At 56.4% G+C, this 23481-nt stretch overlaps 1 protein-coding gene across 6 annotated transcripts in view; it reads left to right on the forward strand.

Annotated features, from left to right (window-relative positions):
* The first annotated feature begins 9918 nt into the window (after positions 1–9918).
* Positions 9919–23481, forward strand: part of LOC100549255 (plasma membrane calcium-transporting ATPase 4) — a 36890-nt gene continuing 23327 nt past the window's right edge. For 5 of the 6 annotated variants that reach the window (XM_085210190.1, XM_085210193.1, XM_085210195.1 and 2 more), the window contains exons 1-2: positions 9919–10075; positions 21416–21845. In XM_085210190.1, the coding sequence (XP_085066316.1) occupies positions 21650–21845 (196 nt within the window). In that variant the 5' untranslated portion in view covers positions 9919–10075; positions 21416–21649. Of the gene's footprint in view, positions 10076–15311; positions 18411–21415; positions 21846–23481 lie in introns of those variants that run through there. The other variant, XM_085210191.1, reaches the window with a different exon arrangement.

Below are 23481 nucleotides of genomic sequence, written 5' to 3' on the forward strand. Positions count from 1 at the left end.
AACCAGCTCAGCCCATCCTGGCTAGGAAGTGTTTGGATGTTGAGGAGCTGTGGAGGAAAGAGAAAGGTGGCTTTACGAGGCTGCCCACAGCCACTGCTGCTGCCTTATGAGAAATCTGTCAATGTAAAGAGCAGAGCCAGCAGACAGCAGCCTCTGTCCCAGGGCCCAGCACTGCGGTCCCAACCCATCCCCAGGGGCTCTGGGAACTGGTGGCTGTCACCCGCATGAGTCACCCATCAGCCTGCAATGAACACCTTCTCCCACTCAAGAGCGGCGTCCCAGTTTCCCTTGCTGTTTACAGTCTTATACCTTCAAGGGTTTGTTTTGTTCCAGTTTTTCTAATGTAATTTCACCAGCCATTAGCAGCCAGAATGCAGCTTAACTCCTCTGTAACTAAACACATTTTTTTCCCTAATCGTCTCCAACTGAGGGCACAACAAACCGTTGACAGCACAGAAGGCTCCATCCCTTCCGGGTGACCCGGCAGAAGCAGGAGGGAGTACAGAGCTCACACACCACCCAAATGCCTCAAGGACAGCAAAACTGCTAAAAAAAAAAAAAAAAAAAAAAAAAAAAAAAAAAGTAAAACTACTGAAAAACAGCCTGAACCACATTGTATGAGCTGCTGCTGCCAGTGGCTGCCAGCTCCAGGTGAGTGGGGCAGCCCCAGGGCCACCTGTATCCCCATCTGGAATTAGGGGAGGTGGTAGGTGCTGAGGGTGCTGGGAGTGCAGCGGGGGCTGCAGTGCTGGGGGTGTTCCCAGTGCAGGATGGTGGTTCCCAGAGTGGGATGAACTTGTTTCCACACAGGTTGTATTAGGAGGAAAAATTCATTGCTGAGGCACAGAAATGCTTTCACTTCCCTTAAAGCCAAGAATAGCACTCAGGACTCTCGGTGGTGATTCTAAGTGGCAGCCAAAGAAACTGTACGATAGGAGATTGTGACCTGGTTTGGAAGGGCTTCTGCCCTTTGTGTCCCACTATGTCACACTGCTGTCCCCCGCGATGAGGCACGATGGGGGATGTCATGTGCCAATGCTATATGCTAGGCTATGTAAGCCAATTCCCAGGCCTGCAGTGTGCCAAATGCACAGGGAAAACCCTGTGTCAGGCAGGAAACCTGGGACAAAATGGGCTTCTCGCACCCCAGCAGAGGATTAATTCTTTGGAAGGAGTGATTCAGCCCCAGCTCCAGGTGAGGGGCTCTCCCTGCTTGGTGCAAAACCCAAACCCTCCCCCTTGTCCCAAAGCTTTCTGCTGGAAGCCAGTAAGCTCTGCTGTCCCCTGGCCAGGCACAGAGGCTCATCTCTGTGCTTTCACTCGTCACTATGCATTGATTAGCCACTCTGCTACCTCCTCTTCCAAACAGACCTGCTGTGATATCTAGTCACTAATGAATGACTAGCAAGTAATTGCAGGGGTAAGTCCACTCCTAATTAGGAACAGATTTAGGGAATGAGCACTAGGAGAGCTCTTGGACTGCTGGCTGCCTCTAGTTGAGTGTATACAGGGAATTCTGGTCCGTAGGGCTTTTTAATTAATAACTAAGGGGCTGATTAATGCTAAATTAGTGCAGAGGGGCTCAGGGTCATTTTGCTGTCAAAGAGCAGTTGTGCGAGTTGAGCAGTGCTGCAACCATGTGCAGCAAAGCCATGCAGTACAGTGTGGTGATGAAGCAGGGCTCCCCATCATTGGGTATGGGGCTTAAGCCAGTTGGGTTCAGGCTCCCAGAATGTGCTCAAACACCCAAACTGTGCAGCCTGTCATCGGGTTGGCATGTTCTCCCCCCTCGGAAAGGAGTCCAGCCTGAGTTACTGTGTCCTGGTTAATTCACTCAGCTCACATGTATCTGAGTGTGGAAACACTGGGGGTAGCAGCTTTGTCCATTTCACCTGTGGGGCTGTGTCCTTCCCCTCCTGCTCTCTCTGGCTGCTCTAGCATCTCTGAAGCCCATCCTTGGCAGAGCTTAGCCTAGAAATGCTGCAGCAGCCCCATATGTGGCTGTGAGCTACTGTTTATATAGCTCTGTGGCCAGTAGCATCTCCCCTTCAGCAGGAGCTGTATGCACCCAATGACCCATGCCCACATTGGGAAGAGAGCACTCGTCCCTGCAACTCACCTGTGATGGGGTGTGCTTAGAGCAAAAGCAAACAAGCCTCCTGCTTACAGGGAACAGTGCAGTGCTGGGGATGGTGCTCATCCTTCAAGGGCGGTCAGTTTGGGACAGATGATGCTAAGACACAGCTGAAACAAAACACAAACACCCAAGAAAAAGACAGGGTCTGGGCAAGTTTCTGTTAGCACTGCAGAACCATCGGTCACTGGAAAATCTTAGTGGGGAGCAAGAGGGAAGGAACCAGCTTCTGCTTTCTGCTGGTGGTTCCTGCAACTGAAGCAGAGGGTGTGTTAGGAGCGAGTTAGTCATCATGGGCAGGTCACTGTGCCACGCCAGCCCCAGCCCCACAGAGCTGCTTCATGCTGCAGCACAGCCCTGCTGATGCCAACAGCTGTGGGGCGGGGGTGGGAGGCAGGAGGGCAGGATGACAACGAATGGGAGGAAGGAAATCAGTCAGAGAGACCAGGACAAAGGATAACAGGCCGTAAGCCCAGCATGGCTGGAGGGCTCAAACCATCCCAGCTGCTTTCCAGCAGCAGGCAGGCCTCCTCTCCAGCCCCATTGCCCGCATCTCTTTGCCTTGTTTGAGAGGGAGAATTGAGCTGCACCAGTCCCAACCATTTCCCTGCTCCCTGTCCACTTGCATTGTTGCCCGGAGCTAATGACAGAGAGGGGAATCTATTCTTCAGACCTGATGTTTGGATGCTGATATCCACAGCCAATTTCCAGCTCGACAGAGCAGAACAATTTTGTTGAGCATAGCAAAGAGAGCAGAAAACTCTGCTTCCCAAAGGTTACACTCCCATGCAGACAATTGCAGGCACTTGGCTCTTGCTTTTCTCTGCAAACTGTGGGTTCGATCTGTTTACAAATAAGTGCACAAAGCCCCACTGCTGCCACATCGCAGAGCACACAACACTGGCAGCTGCAGCACTGAGTGGGGCTGGCACGCAGCTGTCCCTACCCTGAGCACAGAGTGCTGCCATGCATCCCTTGGGCAAAGTGTGCACACACACACCTGTAACCATGCACATAGAAGTGCAGTCCTGCAGAGGTGCCTGCAGTTGTCCTCTCTGCAGTGATATCCCTTGGCAGCCACATGCTCAGCATTAGGGACAAGCACATGCTCTTGCTCCTACCTACACACTGCATTCTATTGGCAAAAATGCTGCTTCCCAAAGTGACTGCTGGTTTTTGCTGGAAGCTCTGCTCTAGTGTCAAACACACTTATCTTTTATGCACACCATGTATCATGCATGATCTGGGCTCACCATGAGCTGCCAGCTCTGCCCTCTGTTAGCTGATTGTTCCTTGGGAGGCCGATATGTGCCAGTTTGGGGTTCAGGGACACCAGCATCATTCAGGGAGATGCATCACTGCCTGCCACATCTCACATGGAGCAAACAGGGGCTGGCAGGGAGGGGAGAAAGTAAACATATTGGTGCCACTGGAAATTAAGGGCAAGATCCCACGTCGCAGCTGAGAAAGAGCTGATCAACCATCTCAGCAGTCAGCAGGGAAATAAGTTGCTGGCGTCACCGCCAATGTGAGACACATGCACGTCCTGCCGAAGAGATACATCTGTGCCATATTTGCAGCACAAGCTATTCCAGCAGCACGTTAGTGTTAGGCAGTGCAGTATTGTCAGCATTTGGGATTCAAGGTAACTCCTGTGCCCACAGGGTCTCGTGCCCACCCAGGAGGTTGATTGTGCTGCAGGAGTGCAGCGGGGTGTCCTCCCAGCTTTGGGGACCCCAATGCCACACAGAGAGGAACTGCATGCCCAAACTTGGTGTGCCTGGATGCTGAGCTGGGGGTTGGTGTCTGCAGGTGTCCTGTGCCTCAGCTGCTTTGCACTTAATCTCTATCCTTCTGGACAGTGCATCAAAGATGGTCACGACTCCAGACAGTGCCTGGTGCTGGCTTTCATTTCAACAGTGATTTGCAGATGCCATGAGCTTCATCTCTCCCTGTCACGACTCATTTCTTTCTCACTGAGGCTTTAATTTTTAAAGAGGTACTCTTAGGCGCAGAGTTTAATACCTGCAGAGGCTCCCAGGAGGTGCAGCTGAGCTTTTCCAATCAGTGTTGATGGGGACAAGGGAGGAGAATGGCTGGGGCCAGTGGCATTGAGCCCAGACTTCTTTCATGCTCGTCTTGTACCCAGAGCGAGCTGGGACAGAAGGAGCAGGGGGAGCCCAAGCTCAGAGTTGGGGAGGAGGAGCAGGATCGTCTCTCTGCCCCGGCTGCTCAGGAAGTGGATAGACAGGACAGGGACGTCCCCCAGAGTGCCTGAGATGGATGGGAAAAATTGGCTGAGAGCAAGAGGGGAGAAAAGAAAACAGCTTGGCCTTGGGAGCACTCCCTACCCCGCCACACAGCACAGTGCCTGATAAGCAGCAGTGCCCCATGCTGCTATCACACGGCTCCAGGTACAGAGACGTTTGGGATGGGTGGGAATGGCCCCAGCTGAATAGCTTTGTCCTCAGCCCTGGGAAGGGAGAGCTTCCTCAGGGAAGCAGCTGTTTGCTGCCAGCCAGGAGACAGCAGTGTGGAGGGGGAATGTTTGCTGCAGGGCTTCTGCTCGGTGCCCTGCTCCCTTCTCGCCACCAATGGTCACCAGGATGAGCACGGTGTGGTTAACCCAGCATCTGGGTATGTTTGCTGTTTGGGTAGCAGAGCCGCTATTTGGATAGCGATAGGAAGACTGCAGCTGGTGCTTGCTCTGCAGACAACAGGGTGCAAGGTACACATAGCGGGGCTGTTCCCAGGGGACACGGTGCCCTAAGGCCCTCACCATCAAAGCACCCATGTGCGGAGTTGGTATCACACAGTGCCTGGCCAGACACAGCCAGCAGCACCAAGACACCTTCTGGAGCAGCCCCCAGCCCGCCCCGCATCGAGAGACTCAGTGCCCCCAGAGGCACTTTGGCTGTGGGTGTGCACATGGGCTCCTGGAGAGAACTTTCCCCTCTATTCCTATGATTAATTCCTCCCTCCCACCATGGACGCCCGCAATCGCGTCTGTATTGGTAGTTCCCCACTCCTCTTTGGCTGTGAAATATTTATAACACCCCACAGTAGAGCTCTCCTTTCTCCTCACCTCTTTTTTCTCCTTTTATGCCTTCCACCCAGGCTCCCAGCTCTGCTGACCTGCACCAAGAACCACTTCATTTTCATATAACTTAGAGAGCAGGGAAGCTGTGAAGAATAATTTAGATTTCGCTCAGGGAATGAGCGAATTTTTTAATTGCAGTCATCTGCAGCTTCTAAACAATGTATTATTGATGGTTATTATTCAAATAAAACAGTCATTGCTTGTTTTCCCGTGGATGCAGTTGGCAGTGTTTATGGATTTCTTCTCTCTTTCTCCATTTCTGGAAGAGGTCACCTTTCATCTCATATGTGTTCTGCCTTTACTGCCTCTCTGCAGATCATGCTGGGGGGCTGCAAGGCTGATCTCTGCCCGGTGCTTCTGGGGCTGCAGAGCGGTCTATGCTTCCCATCCTCTTCCTCTCACTGGAAAATACCAGCAGTGCACTGCTGGGGGGTTGACAATCAGTGCAGGATGAGGGGACAAGGGGGTTTGGTCACTGCACACTGGAGCTCGGTGCAGCAAAGCACATGGAGCGGAGGAAAACCGCCTGCGAACGCCTATGCTAAGCAATGCCAGTAGGAACCCACGGCCATTCCCAGAGCTCTGGAGGCATGTTTTGGGGAGGGCCTTCTTCTCAGCTGCCTGCTCCTGACACTGCAGCACTGTAGGGAGCTGTGAGGTATCACAAAGGCACCCTGCCCTGGTCAGACCTGCCAGCACAATGCTGTTCCCCATCCCTGGAAGGAAGGCACTAAAATAGGACTTGGAGAGCAGGACTCCTCCACTCCCTGCTCCCCTGGGAGTGACAGCTTGCAAGTGACAGCGATGCGAGCGTCTCTCCCATGCTGTTACTTCTCCCTCCTCCTTTTCAACACTACCCACTGCGTTGTCACTCCCAGCAGCAGGGACTTTCCTCAGTCCCACTGAGGTCTCGGAGGTGTTACCGTGATGCAGACACCGAGTGCAAGGTTCCTCCTCGATGTGACGAATGAAACAAGGTCAGAACTGGAGGGAAAAATGTTCATTTTGAGGTGGAACAGAGGATCTCCCTATCTCCTTCTGACTTCCTGTGGAGGGGACAGGGATGTCCCCAGGGCCCCAAGAGGTGACCTTTGAGTTGCACTCACCAGTGCCATGCAGATCCCCCTGGGCATCACCGTGGCTCCAAACACAGCATCCTGTTACCCTGCCCACAGGTGTCTGGGAAGGGACAGCTCTCCCTCAGCTGTAGCAGATAATTGGGGTTTTCATCGATTTAGGGCCAGCCATCCCTCTGGCTACAAGTGGGAAGGCGAAGGGGTGGGGAAAGGAAAAGCGATATCAGTCCTTGAGCTCCTGGGACTGAGGGCAGCCCTGAAGCACTTTGGGTATGAGTTCCTTAGTGAGCAAACAACTTTGTCTCTTAATTGCACTCATAAAGGAGAACTGGGCCCAAATCCCTTCTGTTCCACCTGTTTTTTTAATTTGCAGCCCCCTCCCAACAAATTGGCTGCTCAGTTACAAGGCAACTGTGCTGCTAGAGCAGTTGGCAGCAGAGATGGTCTAGGAGAGCTTTATTGGCAATAGTGTGGCAGAGAGGCTCTGGGATTTTTCTGCCCCCCACCCCCCCTCCCACTGCAGCAAGTGGGAAGCCCATGCCATAGCTGAACAACCTACAGGCAGCTGAAGGGGGGCAACCCTGTGCCCAGGATGGGACCAGGATGGGAGCATTCTGCAGCCCTGCGCTACAGCAGCACCGGGCAGCCCCGCACCCCTCAGGACCACCTGCCAGCAGCTCACAGCAGAGCAGTGCTGGGGGTTTATTTATCTGTGAGCACTGAAAGCTGAATTGCGCGCGCTCTCTCTCTCTCTCTCCCTATATTTAGCTCTGAATGGAGAAAGATTTCACAGACGCTCTGCCTGGTGCTCAAGGCTCAGTCAGTGTTTCCATTAGAAACCCTGGGGTCCAATCCTGCTCGCTGCCTCCCGGCACAGTGACAAAACTTTCCATGCTGACTCCAGCACAGCCATGCTGGATTTGTACCCGCAGAGATGAGGTCAGGATCTGGCCTTGGGTTTTGATGGGTTTGTATCTTGGCGGATACAACTTGGCTGATTCAATTCATTTTGGGCTAAAACTCCACCTACAAGTTCCCAGCCTGGGAGACATTAAAGACAAATTATTATGAAGTTTCATACACTTTATAAAGGAAAATTATCACTTAAGCCTAATTTTTACAGGAAAACCTGGCAGACTGATCCTTATTTCAGGGTACTTTTAGGCTACACACCGCTCAGGATCGCTTTCTGCTTTGCTCACAGAATGCATGGCCAAAGAGCAGCGCTCTGTCCTCTATAGAAAAAGAGCACCAAATCACAGCTAAGAGCAGAGGCTGCCAGCCCAGCAGGGCTCCCGGCAGGAGAGGGTTTAGGACGGTCCTGGTCCTGAAACCTGACGCAGTCCCTCAGCTGTGAGCGGGAAAGCAAGGAGGGCTGAAGGATGTGGAGAGAAGGAGGTGACAGAGCACAGGCACTGTTCAGACAGAGCCCACACCTCCAGAGTGGGGTTAGCTCAGCATCAGCCCAGGGCTTGGATGACCCCAAAGCTCTCTGTGCAGGAACTCTCTACTTGCTCTGCACCAGCACTCTGCTCACTTCTCTGCGGGGCTGTCTGACTTTCCTCCATGTGCTTTTCCTTAAATGCAAAATGGAAGGGGCTTTCAGCCCCAGTGTTTATGGTTGTTCTTGATGTAATGGAAAAGCACCAGGCAGGAGCAGCTGAGCACCAGTGCCGTGATTGCGGGCTGACACGTTTTCTGATAGATTTTGGCTGGTTCCTTCAGCTATGTGCAAGCTGGAAGAGCCTCCCCTCAATTTCAGATGGAGCCCAAAGGGACTGCAAATTCAACAGGTTCCCTGAGGTAGGAAGGCTGATTTCCTCTGCAGAGTCCAAATCCAGATGGTCAGAGATTCCTTCCATAATCAGAAAACTTGTTTTAAAAGGCCAGTATCTCAACAGCCATTCTGCATCTCATCCCTTTGGAAGCACTATCCCTCCGTCCAATTTTCAAGCTGTTCTGCAGTCACTAGGACCAAACACGGTCAATGCAGCCCTGTGTGCTGACTGTGCTCAGGAATGGAGGATGGCTGAGCTTGCTTTGAGATACGAGACTTGCTCTTGCTGCAACAGTGCCCAGATTTCATAGTAAGGAACAACCAGCACCAAAGAAAATATCAGTGATGAGCTCAGGCCCCTTTCCCCTGTCCCGCTCCAGAGCATTGGAGCAGTTTGGTGCCTTCCGTGTAAAGCCCCAAGGAGACACTGTGTCTGTGCCATGCCTGATGCTCTGCAGTCGTTCTGCTGATTTTGGATAACTGTCCCTGCATTGCAATCCGGGGTGGCTGCAGGGCTGCAGGCTGCCCACTGCTGAACGCAGCTGTACAATCTGCTTGCAGAGCACTGCCCTAAGAGCTCAGCAAACAAAGCACACAGGGAGGAATCCCCTTCCTAAAGGCCCAAAGAGGAACCCCTCCTGGACTATTCAGGAATGCAAAGTTATTGAGGTGCAGGCCCTCAAGGCAGGGGGAAACATTACAGGCGTTAAATAAGGGCTTGTGCATGCACAGATGTTACACTGGTTTGACTTGAACTGCGTTGCATGCCCAAACAACAGGATTAGTGCTGAGTTAAGGTTGCCTACACCCAGTGTTACACCAGCATGGCTGCATCAGTGCCATGTTACGTTTTCCTTACAGCCACTGTGTTTCAAGGGCTTCAGTCGAGTTTCAATGCATACTTTACTCTTTGCTTCTATAATAAAAGTGGGGAGTGGTGGGTTTTCCTGGGCAAGGGGCTGCGATTCATGCTCTGCAGCTCAAGAAGCAGCTGTAGCCCTCCTGGGTTTCACCACCACTCCATGCTGCAGGGACAGCAGTGGCCGTGCCCTATGAGTTGCAAGGTGGGGCAGACCCCCCCCAGCATGTGTCACTAACCACAGTGACCACGAGGAACCTCGAGTGCTGCTCCAGAAATTTTGTGCCCCATGCTCGGGTCAGGGAGGACTTTTTGTGCATCCTGTTCTGCAGTGACCACACTATCGGAGGGGGTCCCAGCTGCATGCATCATGGGGAGCAACCTATACTGCTTGAGGGAGTTTGACCACCCCAGCAGGGGCTGCAGCACAAGCAGAAGGGGGATACTCAGATTTTGGGGGTGCAGGCACTTGTTCTGTACCCGCAATGCCAGGAGTGGTGCACACAGTGCTTGGGGGTGCACTGCCCAAGGGGGATCTACAGTGCCAGGAGTGCATGCAGTGCTGCCCTGCGGCTGCTCCTCCTGGAGGTACACCTGTACTGGTCGAGGTGGGGGGGCACGCAAGGATCACAGTGCTTGGAGGGGGGCCATTGATCCCAAGGGTGCATGCACCGCTTGTGGCTGCTCCGCAAGGGTGACAATGCACAGACACGCACCTCCCGGGGGTACATCTGTGCTGCTCGGGGGGGGCTGGGGGAGGGGGTGGTGCTTCTGGGGAGGCCCACAACGTTTGGAGGTAACGTACCAACGCCGGGGTTCACCTATACTACCCGGCGGGGGTTCCTGGGGGAGAGGGGTGGTGTCCGCGGGGTACACCGATAGCGGCCCGAGGGGGCATCCGCCCCGCAGCGCCCGGGGGACACAGCCTCGCCCGCCGCCTCCCGTCCCCCTTAAGCAGCGGACGGGGCGGGCCGCCACCTTAAGGCAGCCCCTCCCCCGGCAGGCCCGGCCCGGCCCGGCGCGGGTTGCCATGACAAGCATTTTCTCCCGCTAGCTCCACAGCCGTCGCCGCCCTCCTTATGGCTGCCCGCGGGGGCTCTGCCGACAGCCGGGACGGGGCGCCGCGCCGGTGAGTGCGGGACCGTGGCGGGGGAAGGGGGGAGTTTGTTCCCGGTGCCCCCTCGGGTGGGGCGGGCGGAGGCGGCTGTGCTGCATTCGATGTTCCGTTGGGGGGGCGGCCCGCGGAAGGAGCGCGCGGCTTTCGGCTTCCATAACGCCGCAGTTGCTGCGGGGTCGTCTGTTGGGGGGGGGGAGGAGGTGGTGTCGGTTGGGTGGAAGGCACGGGACCAGTGCGGCAAGTGGGAGGGAGCGGGGGGGACTGGGTAGACGTCGGAATTTGGGGAGCGCTGGGACTGCGCGCATACCCCCGATTCGAGTGGAGCGCGGAGCGGTTTGGGGGGTGGCCGTGACGCCCCGGGTCTGTGCGAACCCGGAGGGGCTGGGTGAGGAGCGGGGAGCGCTCCGGCTGTAACTGCCGCCCGCCACTTGTTGCTGCCCTTGGGGAAAGGGGGAGCGGGGGGGCTGCCGCGGCGTTCCCGCGTGGCAGAGCGGTGTGGGGGGGTAGAAGGGGAGGGGTAGGGGGCAGGCACGGCTCGTGGACGCGGCCGCGGCCGGAGGGAAGGGCAGAGCAACGCGGGCTGCAGGGTTGGAGGGAGGGGGGAGCGCCTTGCGGCAGCCCGAGGGCAGCGCCGGGAGGTACCGCAGGGGCGGCTCCCCCTCAGCCCGGGGCAGGAGCCGCTCCCAGCCTGCGGCAGCGCCGGGTGGGGCGGGGGTTGCGGGCACGGCCCGGGCCGTGGGGCTGCACGGCCCCCCTCTTCCTGGTCGTTCTGGATGCGGGCGGGGAGGGAGCGGGGGGGAGGGACAATGGGTTATTGTCCTCTTATCTCCGGAGACCTGAGGGCGGGGGGGTGCTCGGCTCGCAGACCTGTTTGCGCCTCGGGGCGGGGCGGGGGCACCTCTCTGCATTCTCACCCCGCCCCCAAACGGGCGCAGCGCTCCCGGTAGCCGCTCGCGTTGGCTGCGCGGCTGCGGCCGCCGCGCTCAGTGTGAGCGCCGAAACGCACCTGAATCGTTAAACAGCGAACGGGAGTGGCTGACACCTCCGCCTCCCCCCGCTCCCAGCCCGGCGCGGTCCTGCGGTGTCCGTCCCCGAGCGCTGCCCCGCGGGGTGCTGCCTCCCCCGAGCCGCCCGCCGCCGTGCGGGGCTCTGTGCTCCACGGCGCTCCGCGCTGAGCATCGCCGTATCCGCTCGTGCGGCGCTACGGCCCCGTTCTGAGCGGCTGCGGGGAGGGACCGCTTCGCTCTGCCATTGTTGTGCGGCAGAAAGCGGTGGGGTGGAGCCGTGTGTGAGGAATTCCCCCTTCCCCGGGCCTTCCCTAGCTGCTGAGGTGCCCCGGGAGCTGCGTGCACCCTTTCAGCTTCCCTTAGTTCCCTGCATTCTCGCTGATTCTCTCCCTCTCTTTTTTTTTTTTTTTAAATCAATCAGTGCGTATATAAATGTATCCGCGGGTGTACGCGTGTATATAATTTATTTTGCCCTCGCTGTGCCGTGAGCACAGTTTGCTTGTAGCATTTCCACTGCCTGTTGCTGCAGTGCTGTGAGCAGCCCGCAGGGATCTGCTGCCCTGTGCTGCAGGCACCGCTGCTGCTGGCTGCTCCCCTTCTGCAGCTCCACTCCAGGACTCGCTTCAGCCTGGATCCCTCCCTGCTGTGTTCTGCAAATTCTTGCTGCTCTCTGAGCCCTCTGGAAGCTGCACTGCTCAGCATGGCTGGAGCAATGGATGCAGGTCTGTAGGGGTGGCTGCTGCAGTGCGAGGAGGTGATGCTGCCTTCCAAATTCCTCTGCCCTGTTGGAGGCTTCCGGGATTGGATCCTAGAGATGCAGTATGAGCACGGGGTGCTGCTGCCTGATGTCTGGTTGAGGTGGATGGAAGCAGTGGTGTCTCTTCTGTTGTACAGGTGGAGAACTGGTGCATGGAAGGGGAGATAAATGGGTCTGGGTGAGCAGGGAGACGGAGTGCATCCCTCTTTCAGCAAGGTGGTGAGGACCTGTCTTCTGCTTCTGGTGTTGTGGTGATGGAGATGCTCTGGGGTAAGCAGCTCTGAGCTTTGGGCTTAAGTAGGAGGAGGATAGGACACATCTCTGCATCCCTGCTCGCAGGATTGGTGTGTGCAGAGCTCCTGCAGCAAGGAGGGATTGCTGCCCCAGCCCGGGGCTCCTGGCTCCTTGTGCCTGGTGTGGGGCTGTGCAGGAGCTGCATCCCTGCCACCTCCTGCTGGAGCTTACTGAGCTGATGAGACATCCCACTTTGGTGTTTTAATGAGTTGCTTTTGGCTTTAATGCAGAAGGATAATAGAGTTTCCATGGTCTTATAAATCCTACTCCTATATTTGCTTGTTGGAAAAGGGGGAGGGAAGAGGAAAGAAAAAAAAAAAAAAAAAAAAAAAAGAAAGAAAGAAAGGAAATGCCCAGCACTTGTGGAGTGCATGACACATTGCTGATGTGTCACCCACCTGTGTCATTCACTGGGACAGGACTCTGTGACACTCATTGAGCTCACTGAGTAAAGACTGTGCTGTGTCCTCCTGCCCTGGGGAGCTGCTGAGCTTCACCTGCAGGAGGCTGAGGTGTGGGTCCTGGGGCAGGAGCGTCCGTGTGGCACATGCAGAGGGACGCAGGGACTGTTGTGTGGCGTGCGGGGCGTGGAGGTTTGGCTGTGGTTTGTGCTGATGGGGAAACTTTTCCTTCCGTGGCAGGGATGAGTTGGCAGTGGGCTGGGAACTAGCAGAGCTCTGGCATCCGCAGGCCGACAGAGTGGAAATCTGTCCCTTTATTATTTTCGATGCCCAAAGTGTGTATTCCCACCTACTGAAGTGATCGGGATGCAGTGAGCAGTGGGTGGAAGCCCTACCTGTAAGAGTTTGTCCAGCAGGGAGGAGGGATCCTTGCCTGCTCCCTCCCATGCATGGCCCAGCGCTGTCCTGCTCCTGTCCACGCTGCTCTGCCACCTCCCAGGCTGCTGCTGTCTTGGATGCACAAAGGTCAGCGCGGTGCCCGGAGTTGGGAGTGCAGCGGAGCCCTGTGCTGCAGATCCTGATCCCAGCATCCTCCTCCTCCATAGGCAGAGGAAGACGCTGTGCTGAGGTTGGATGGGAGCTGAGGAGATCCATTCAGGCTCGTTCTGACTGGGAACCGGCAGCAAAGCTCCTGCTTTCCCCGGGCTAAAAATAAGCTGGTGGGGCCGGGGGGGCTGCGGGATGGATCAGCCCCGCCGAGGGGTCTGGCTGGGGTTCGCTGCGACCTTTGCTCTTTGAACGCTGGATCCGCTGGTCAGATTTGCAGCTCCAGGCTCAGATTTCGGGTAGAAGGTGTCTGATTTTCAGTGCGCTTTCCTGTGATGGTCGTTAGGGACCCTGAGCTTAGCTGTCCCTTCCCCTCTGCTCCTGGCTCTGCACCCAGCGCTCGCGAGAGACTTTCTGTTTGCTCCCTCTGAAATGTCTATGTCCTGTCCCAACCCTCCTGCAGGCCGAGTGCTGCCCCTGCTGCTGAAGTCCCTCTTCCCACCTCCTTGCAAGCTGCTCTGGAGTTACACTGGGTTTTCAGAGTGCTTCATTTGTTCCAAGCAGATCTCTGGCTGCAGCTTGCTGATGCTTTCAGCTGATGGTGGGAAAGCTGCTCTGGTGCTTGTGCTATCGCTCAGGCTGTCGCTGCTGTGGGCAGTGGGATATGAGGACAGGTGTGGGGATGGCTCTGTTCCTGAGCACCTGATGGACTGTGTGCTCTGTCTTGGATATCTTTGTGCAGATATGGCTCTGTGTCAGCGCTGGAAATCATGTAGGGCTGCTGCTGCTCCTTGCATTGCATGGACTGTCCCCGTGACCCGAAGCTGCCGTGTCCCAGGCTGTGCTGCGAGCTGTGAAGCTGCCTGGCTGTGCTCTGCAGGCTGATGGTGCCAGCTATTTTTAGGTGTCAGGACTCAGCTTGGCTAAATGATGTCTTTTGAGTTTTATTTGAGGGAGGAGGGGTGAGGTGTCGTTATTTCCCAAATGACGAATTGCTTGTAATGCTGATCCCAATGGGACCAGCCAAAAGCAAAGGGGCTGAAGCAGCTGACTGCACTCCAGCAGCATTGCCTTGTCGGAGAGCACTGGACTGTGCAACCCATAGAGAATCCTCCCCCATCCCACTGCCCATTTCCATGTACTTGAGATGCTCTGTGCCCCCTGGTGTCACCTCATCCAGGCATCCCACTCCGCATGCACCAGGTTGGAGGTGCAGGTGGGCGGCATCCCTTTGTTTCTCTCCCTGCAGCATCTGCCTGTTGCTCTGCAGGGCAGCAGGCAGGGGTTCCTCTGACTCCTGCAGTTGGACGTGAAATGCATCACATCCACATGAGATGCTGCAGCTTGTGCTGCTGCAGCACAGGGGGAACTTGTGCTGCGCTCCCCAGGCAGACACCACAGGGCTTGTGGTGCTTCTCTTGCTGTCTGATGTTTTGCTTCAGGGGATGTCCCTTTTCCCTTTGGAAAGGACACTGAGGGATCCTCCCTTCCTCCTGCCGCTTCCCTGGCTGCAGCTGTCTGCATGGAGCAGCCTCACTCTTCCTCAGCCGTGCAGCATCTCTTGACACCCTGCTGCCAAGAAGGGACCCAGGGAAGCAGGCTACCCAGAACCTGTCTGCATGCAGAAGGGCAGTGGGGAGGACAAGGGTGCCTTGTGCACCCCAGTGCCATGCTCACGGAGCTGCCTACTTTGTTCTAGGCTGCTTTGTGCCTGCTGCTGCAGCAGTCCTCTGCCCTCTCGCTGCTGTCCCTGGGTTGGAGCCCACCGGCATGGCTGTCTGTGGGGGTGGGTGCTGGCTGCAGTCTGGTGAGCGCAGAGCTCACCTCGTGTGACCCTGTGGTTACAGAGCAGTGTTTGGTCGCTGGATCTGAGCTCACAGGGGCACAACTTGCTGGGGGGCTTTGGGTCACAGACGTGTAGATTTCTTCCCTACTCAGCACATGGCTGGGTGGGGAATACAGGAGGAGGGGGTGCCCCAAACATCAGTTTCCCATTCTTTGCTGTGGTTTTGCTTCAGTAGCTCTTCTTCCCCCACAGAATGGGGGACCCAGTGGTGTGCGTGCAGACCCCTGTGGCATTGTGCGTTATCCTGAGCAGGGGTGGGCTGCTCCTTCCCCGCCCCTCTCATGGCCCATCTGACTCTCACTTATTGGTATGTGCTTTCCAGGCTCTGATTTGCCTCTTCTGATAAGCTGCCGCTCTGCCTCGCTGTGGTCTCTCGATGATATCACAGAGCTTCACTCTGCGAAGGGTCTAATTTGGTGCCTGGGCTGCAGCCTTTCTTCCTTCATATAAATGTTACTTTTCGGTTTTCTGCATCTCTCCTTCTCTCCCTCAATCCCTTTAATTAGACTTCTTACTGCATGGAACAGTTTGCAGTTATATATGGAAAACAGCCTACACTTTCCCAGGAGCGGGGCATGTTGGGAAGGGAAGTGGCGAGCAGCCGGGGAGCGGTGTGTTTTTCCTCTTGCTGCTGCTGGCTTTGCTTTTTAACCCTTTCGGAGGGGGGCTCACGGCCCCCCCCCTCAAAGCCCCTCTGTCTGCTCGGTGTCTGGAGTGGCGGAGCACAGATGTCTCTCTGTGTTCCCAGTGCTGGAGTCCCCTGTGCTGGGATGTGCCCCATGTTTTGGGGAATGCTCTGCTCATCCCATGGTGTATGCTAAGTGTTGTGTCCTCTGCCTCAGTTTCTCCTGCTGTCATCAAGAGGGATTTTTTTTTTTTTTTTTTAAATCGTGGCTATTTTATTTTATTCCTTGCGTGCACTTTCTCTTTTTGCTGAGCGTGTAGGCAGAAACATTGCATCGTGCCGGCACAGGTCAGTGCTGCAGCATTGCTCTGGTGGGACAGGGATTTGGTGCCCCCAGTCTAGGATGCTGCAGGACCCATGCTGGGGGGATGGGGTGCTCACAGCACTGCTGCTTATTCCTCTGCTCACAGGAGGAAGTGCCGGGGCCTATTTTAAACCCCCGGGGATGTTCAGGGTAGGAATCCCCTGTCCCTGTGTAATACTGCTAAAAATACCACGGCTGTGCCCATGTGGTCCCAGCTGATCACTCTCCTTCTCCGGGTGGTGTTTTGCCCATGAGATGCCCTCATGCTCTGCAGGTTGGTGCCCGCCTGCTGCTTCTTGTTTTAAGTGGAGCTGTTAGCCTGCTCTCTGTGCAGGGCGATGGTGGGGCTGCCTCAGATTCCCCAGCAGTGTGCACTGCGGGGAGTGGTGCTGCCCCGGGATGTTGCTGCACTGTGGGAAGTGCTTGGGAAATGCAATGTGGGGAGCTCTGCTTTCTGAGTGCTGCTGCAGTTGGAGCCCAAACCTCAGCGGTGTCAGAGCTGTCTGCCTCTCACCACGAGGGAACTGCCCAACAGATGGATCTGGATGGGCAAAAAGCCACAGGAGTGAAGGGTTGCCCAACAGGCAGCCGGCTGGTGCCGTATCACCACGCGTGGTGCTGGTGCAGGAGGAACCTGTTTCCTGGTGCTGAGTGGGATGGAGAAGCAGAGGACAAAGGCTGTCCTGGCCTGGCCCTCTGCCTGTAGGACTGTGGAGCCCGGTGGTCCCGGAGCTGTGGGAGGTGCTGCCCTGTGGTGGGGTTCCGGGTGCTGCTGGTGCAGGAGGAGCTCTTCATGTGCATTCCTGCATTCCTCCACCAACCCTGCTGCCTGTGCTACCTTGTAAAGCACACAAGAATAATGAGAGGAGCTTGAATGACTTAGTGCAGGCGCCGGGAGAGAAATACCAAGGCCTTAGATGGAAACATTCCCCTTGACAGCTTGCCTGGAGACTCCCTCAGTTTTCTTTTTTCCACCTCCTTGAAATTCCTCTGCTCTGTGTCCTGCAGCTGCGGGGAAGCCCCGTTGCATGGCACATTCCTGAGCCCCCAGCACGGGGCTCCAGGTCCTGCATGGATGTGCCATGCAGGAGCCCCACTCTGGGCACGGTGAATTCTGGGGAGCTGTGGTAGTGTCTGAGTGTGGTGTGCGCTGCTACAGTGCGCCTGCTGCTCTTTTGCAAGGGCTGATTGCTGCCTTGGGCATGTGGAAAAAAGTTTTCCTACCTTAGTTAACAAGAGGTGATATGGGCATGAAGTGAGCAGCGTTAATTAGTGGGCTGCTGGCAGCTGCTGGCTCCCTGCAGAGTGATGTGCAAGGTGAGGGGAGTTGCAGGGGGGTTGGAGATTCACGATCCTTGAGGTCTCTCCTAACCCTGTGATTCTGTGAGCTGCCCTTCATCTGTGCTGGTCCTCCTTTCATCTCAGTGCTGTCCACCCCTGCTTCCCTCCACCCCGTGGTGGGGAGACAAAGAGGAAGATGTGCAGTGGTGTGGTGCTGTGGGCATGGGGTGCTGCTGCTGTGTCTGCTGGTGCCATGGTCATACAGTGTGTGTCCCTCTGTGGCGTGGCTGCTACTCGTCTTCCATCTCCGCAAGTGTGGGTTTTATGGGTGTGTTGGCAGGGTTGCAGTGGTTGGAGATATCTGGAGCAGCCCAAGATGAGCTGTGGGAGGGCAGTGGGGCACCCTGTAGCTCCAGCCGCGCAGTGCCATGGGGATGCAGCAGGGTGACAGCTCTGAGGGCTGTGAGCCCTGCCCTGTGCTGAGTGCTGCATGCGCTGCTGGCAGCCCAGGTTGGAGCGGCTCAGAGCCCCTCCTGACCCTGCAGCTGTGTTCCAAGTGGTGGCAGCCCTGTGCTGGTGGAATTGCCATGGTGCAGAGGTGGTCTCTGTGTGTGGAGGCTGCTGCTCAGCTGTACTGCTGGGCTGGCTGCTTCCTGCAGCTGAACCTCTCGTGCCATGCTCAGCGCCCCTCTCTTGCAAGATGAAGGCTGGGAGATCCTTCCCAATTGTGAAGGAAAGAAGGCCACTTGCCAACTTGTTAGAGTCTGCACTGGACTTTGACTCTTGTATTTTGCTCAGTGCTGGAGCTGTCCCCATGCACGCCCCCAGCTCCCAACGTGTCAGGTGGCTGTCAGTGGCACTCAGGGTTTCCCCATGCAGAAACACTGCATGGTGCTGTCACCCTCCTGGGGCTCTGGCAGCCCCAAACTAAAGGAAGCAAAGGCAGCAGATGATGCTGCAGCTGGGGGCAGAGGTGAGGAGCTGACATCCTGTGGGCAGTGTCTCTTTGGGAGCTGTGTATTGCCCCTATAGAGTGTGTGGTTCACAGCTGTGAGCTGCAAACTGCTTCTGTGATTATTTTTTTTTTTAATTGCATGGGTTAACATGCCCTGTGGCTGGCTGGGCGTCCCAGCACTGGAGGGGTTAAGCACAGCGAGGGGCAGGCGGCCCATGGGTGTTGCTGGCAATCAGGAGTGGAGCTGCTGCCATCTGCACATTGCAATTTGGTGAGTGTGCAGGGAGGGGCCCGGGGCTCCCTTGCTCCGGGGTTGGGGGGGATTGGGGACCACGTGGGGTGTGGATCACCCGCCTGCAGCACTCCATCCTTGCTGAGGGGCTGCAACCTAGGAAGCTGTCCCCCCCTCCCCTCTCATCACAGCGGATGTGGCTCCATGGTGGTCTGTGCTGGGGGGACCATTGTGCTCTCTCCTTGGATGCTTTTTCAGTTTTTTTTTTTCCTTTTTTCTCCCTGGTTTGGCAATGTAAACAGCATCCCTGCCGCAGCTTTACATTGACTTTTCCATGGCAACCTTCAGGAGCAGTTTTTTTAGCCCCTATTGCTGAAGCTGGGGAAGGGATGGCCCCTCAGCAGGGCTGGGACGGGGCAGCTGCAGGGGTCAGGGGTGGGGAGGGTTGGGGGCGAGTTGCTCCATGAATGGGGCCTGTGTCTGTTTAGGGGCTGTATCCACCTGCCCCAGCTGGGGTTGTTCTCGTCGTCGTGGCTGGGAGATGTTCAGGGCTTTCTCGTGCAAAATGCAGGAAGGTGCTGAGCTGGAGTGCTGATTTCTCCATCTGCCATGGGTAAAGGAACAGCTGTGCCGGGCTGGGTTGGCTGCTGGGTGCAGTGCTGGGCTGGCTTTGTGTTCACGGTCTGTCTGCTTTCTCCAAGCATGCCAACCGGAGGTGAGGAGGGTTTGCCTTAAAGCACAGCAGAGGACATGGGAAGCACTGCTGTTGCTGTCCCAGGAGCATGCGGTGGCATCCGGCAGCACGGGAATGGGGATCTCCATGCAGGTCTGCATTCCTGCTGCCTGAGCAGCAGCTGCAGGCTGTGTTGTGCTGGGGCTGCAGTGCTGCTGGCGTTGCAGGCAGAACTCTGGTGCCTTGGCATGAAGGTGTTGTGTGGGAAACGTCCGGCCGGTGCCATGCAGCCAGTTTTTGTTCCAGCTTGGCTTTGTACCCTTGGGGAAGAAGTGATGAGCCCTGGGCGCTTGCACTGCTTGTGCCATGGAGAAGCTGTGTGGTTGTGGGGCTGCTCCCAGCTCTGGTGCCTGTCCTGCAGCTATGTCCCTCTCCCTGCTGCCCTCTTTCCTTTCCCCACATCTGACAGCAGATGGGTCCTGCCCTTGTGCCAGTGGCTGCTTTCTGCCTGGTGCCTCACTGTGTGCTGAGTCTGTGCTGGCATGCAGCTGCTCTCCCAGCCAGGATGGAGGTGTAATGCAGCCGCTTATTATTCCGGGCAGGTTTGTCTGCAGCACTGCATCAGCTCCATGGCTACCTCCTCCCATGTCTGCATGCTTGCTTTCTGGGTGTCCTTCCTGCTGCCAGCTTCTGGTCTGGGAACACTGCTCAGGAGGTGACGCTGTGCTGCTGGTCTGGTCTCCCTGGTTGTGTGCTCCCACCAGCACTGTCTTCACTTGCTCTGCAGAATGCAGGCACCCAGTGCCTTGTCCTCCAGCAGAGGAGACCCTTGGACAGCACTCCTTCATCTCCAGCACCTGGAGGCTCTGGAAACTCATTACGGAGTGACGGGCAGCCCTGAGTGCTGCTGGAGTCATTAGGAACTCATTAGAGTGTTGGCTTCTAGGGAAGCCCTAGTTCTGGCCAAGGTCTTCCTTTATTCCTGACTGCCAGAGCGAGTCCTTGGGGCCAGTATTACTGCCAGGACTGAGCACCTGTGGGCTCCTTCAGGGGGTAATTAAAAGTTAGGCACTGCGATATGAATTAGCTGCCCTTCCTTTACCCTTTCAGCTATGGGGTGCTGGTGCCTTCAGTTTTTGTCTTGCTATGGGGTGCAGAGGGCAGAACCACAGCACCTGTGAAGCACTGGTGACCCCACACAGCCATGCCTTTGCATGGGACCCTTTATTGGTGGCATTGCAGGCTGGTTGGTGCCTGCTGATAGCTCTGTAGCTGCCAGGGCAGGGGTTGGGGTCAGGCCGTGGAGCAGCAGGAGGGGGCTGCTTTCTGCAGGTCCTGCTGCCTCGGGGGGTGCCAAACTGCTGTGATTGGGCTCAGTTTGTTGGGAGCATGGTGCTAAGATGTCTGGGGCTGCTCTGGTGCCTGCCTGATGGGTTTGCTAAGGGCTGGGCATGTCTGTGTGCTTGCATTGAGTTTTTTCCCTCTGCTGGGCTTTGGCTGCATGTTCTGAGCCTCTGAGTGCTCATACAAGAGCACATACCTCTTTTATTACTCCTCTTTAAGAAAAGGCTTTATTGTCCTTCTGCAGAGCCTCTCCTGCAGGGTTGGAGTTAGGGTTAGCATCCCTTGTGCTGGGAGCTGTGTGCTGGAGCTGAGCAGGGGAGCAGAGCCAGAGGGTATCTTTTTGGGGGAGAAGGCCCTTCTTTCCCCTGGCTCTTGCTGTGCTGTTATCCTACTCTATCTCCCAGGCTGCCATCAGAGTTGCTCTTTCCTGCTCCAGATGCCAGGGTAGAGGATGCTGTGCCCCAGGGGAGGTTGCTGCCTGGGGCAAGTTCTGCCCTTGCTGTGGGACTGAGCCATCATCTGTCCAGCAGCATTTGGGGGCTTTGAGAGATTTCCTTAATGCACAAGCTTCTGTGCTGGAGAGATGGATGAGTTTCTGTCATTTCCTGACAACTCTTACTAGCAATCAGAAACCAGCTTGGCGCTGTGAGCCTCCTCCTGTCAGACAGCTGGGGATGCTTTCTGTACCTGCTGTGACCAGGTGCTCCTGCCCAGTGACTGCAGTGTAGGGAGGAAACAGCTGCTTTCCACTGCCGAGATGTATTTTTAAAGCTAGCTCGTTCTGGGCTGCCCAGCTGCGGGCTGAGTGGAGAACCACCTGGCTGCCCTTCCTGCCCCCAGCTCCACTCAACATGGAGTTTTGCTCAAATAAAGTCAAACCCCGATGTTCTGCAGGGCCAGGAGAGCAAGTGGGGCTGGTGCGTGTCCCCAAACCGCACCACCTCCTATTTCCATCTGCCATCCCCACAGTGCGTGTTTCTTCACAGCCCTCCCCATGACCATCTCATTTTGCCATCCTTTTCCGCAGCTCCAGTTGCTGTGGTATCCAGGGAGCCCTCCTCCTCCGGCAGGAGATGCACGCTGGCCGTTGCTAAGGTTGCCTCCGCGGTAACATGCACATCCTGTTTACACCTTCATCCGGAGGACTCGGGCTTGGCTAGAGGTACCGCTGCACCCAGCCCACCCCAAGGGACGGGGACATCTGTGGGGCCACCCCCAGCTCCCCTCGAAAGCAAACCTTTGTGGCTCTGTCCTTGACGAGATGACGAACAACGTGGCTGACCACCACCCCGGGAACTCGGTTGCTGAAGGCAACCATGAGGGGGACTTTGGCTGCTCCGTGGTGGAGCTCAGGAATCTCATGGAGCTGCGGAGTGCCGAGGCGGTCACCCGGATTAACGACTCCTACGGCGGTGTGCAGACTGTCTGCAAGAGGCTGAAGACGTCGCCGGTTGAAGGTAAGCGGCCCCTCGGCCAGATGGGATGTGTGTGGAGCTCGAGCCAGGGGCTCCCAAGCAGCCGGCATGATGCTGCTCACCTGACTGCCGGCAGAGCTTCAAGCGTGGTCCCATTGCACTGCACGTCTGCTGTGAGCTTTGTGGGATGCAATATATTGAAGAATGACGGGTGGCCAGTGGGGCTGGGGCTCCTGTCCCTGCCCTGCTGTCACCCCATGTGTGGCACTGGCCTTGCAGCTGCTCAGTGATTCATAGTGGGGCTGCGTGGGTGTTGGTTGTTCTTGTGGTGTGAGCGTCTTAACCCAAAGCGCTGATGGGGATGGGGAGATGTGCTGCCTTCCTGCCGATTTAGGGCTTCTCAAGCAGCTGTGTGAGCTGGGAATGTGACTGAGCCATTCTGAGAGCCATAGGATGGAGCATGGTGGTGGGTTTGGTGCTGGCTGCCTTCTGGGAAGTCGTGGAAGGATGTCACCAGAATTTCACCTCTCCCTGTGGTGTGGGGTGGAGTTTTTGGGACCCCCTCATGTGGTGCTGCGGCCCTGACGTGGGGTAGCTTTGAGCCTTTTCCATGGTTTTGAAAGGGGCACAGAGGGAGAAATGCCCTGCTCGCAGCTTTGAGGGCTGTGGGAATGGCGTGGGCAGGATGCGGCCCTGTGGGGGTGTGGGATGGTGCTGTGCGGTTTGCTGGTGCTGTGAACTGGGTTAGCGTGTTTCCCAGCTGTGAGCTGGACCGGGAAGGGGAGACAATCCCGGGATGTCATTAGAGGAGGAGGGGAGTCTCAGTGGAAATACCAAGTCCAGATCACAAAACAATGTGCTTTGGCCATGCCAAAAGGTGAGTTACGCTTTTGGGAGTAGGAAGGGAGGTGAGAAATGAACCCAGGGGGCTCTGCCCTGGCCTTGGAGCTTGCATATGGAACGGGCACTGCTTGATCCCAAGGGCAGCTTCCAGGCCTGAGCCCCTGCCTCCATACGAGGCTGTTGGCTGCGTTCACATCCCTGTATTTCATGCTTCAGGTGTGTTCCTTGCTTGGAGGTGATCTTTGTTGTCTGTCCTACTGAGCTTGGAGAGGGAAGAAAGGTGATTTCCTATGAGCTAAGGTTGTAGGAAAAGCACTGCTGTCTGTTCACATCTGAGTGGGGTGCTCAGTTCCCACTGTGCTGGGTCTCCAGCACGGAGGCCTTCTCCCTGTCTGCCCTAAGAGGTGTCAGCAGACCACCAGAACTCCAGAGAGAGCTTGCAGGTGGGCTGTTCCCTTTCTCCCCATGTAGGGCAGCAGCTGTGCCAGCCCCATCCCTGCTGATAGGCATCCCTAGTCAGGCAGAGGTGGAGAAGGGGAGTGGGACAGGAGAATGGCTGAGTCTTCAATCAGAGCATCTCTTGCTGGGTGTCAGCAAACACTGCCTCACACACAGTGCTTGGAGCAGCTCTGGCAGCTGCTGCCTCCTTCTTGGCCTCCTCCCCAAGGCTGCAGCAAGGAGTTTGCTTTGGGGGGCTCCTAGTGAGGAGGATGGTTCTGCTGCTTTCCTCCTGCTTTGTGGAACTGTCCTGCACACAGCTCTCCTCCTGGGGAGGATCACAGTTCCTAAAAAAAACAGAGAGAGGAAAAAAGCTGAAAGCTGGTGGGCTGTGTCT

This window comes from Meleagris gallopavo, chromosome 28 (genome assembly GCF_905368555.1).
Source record: "Meleagris gallopavo chromosome 28, MGAL_WU_HG_1.1, whole genome shotgun sequence".
Lineage (NCBI taxonomy): Eukaryota > Metazoa > Chordata > Aves > Galliformes > Phasianidae > Meleagris > Meleagris gallopavo.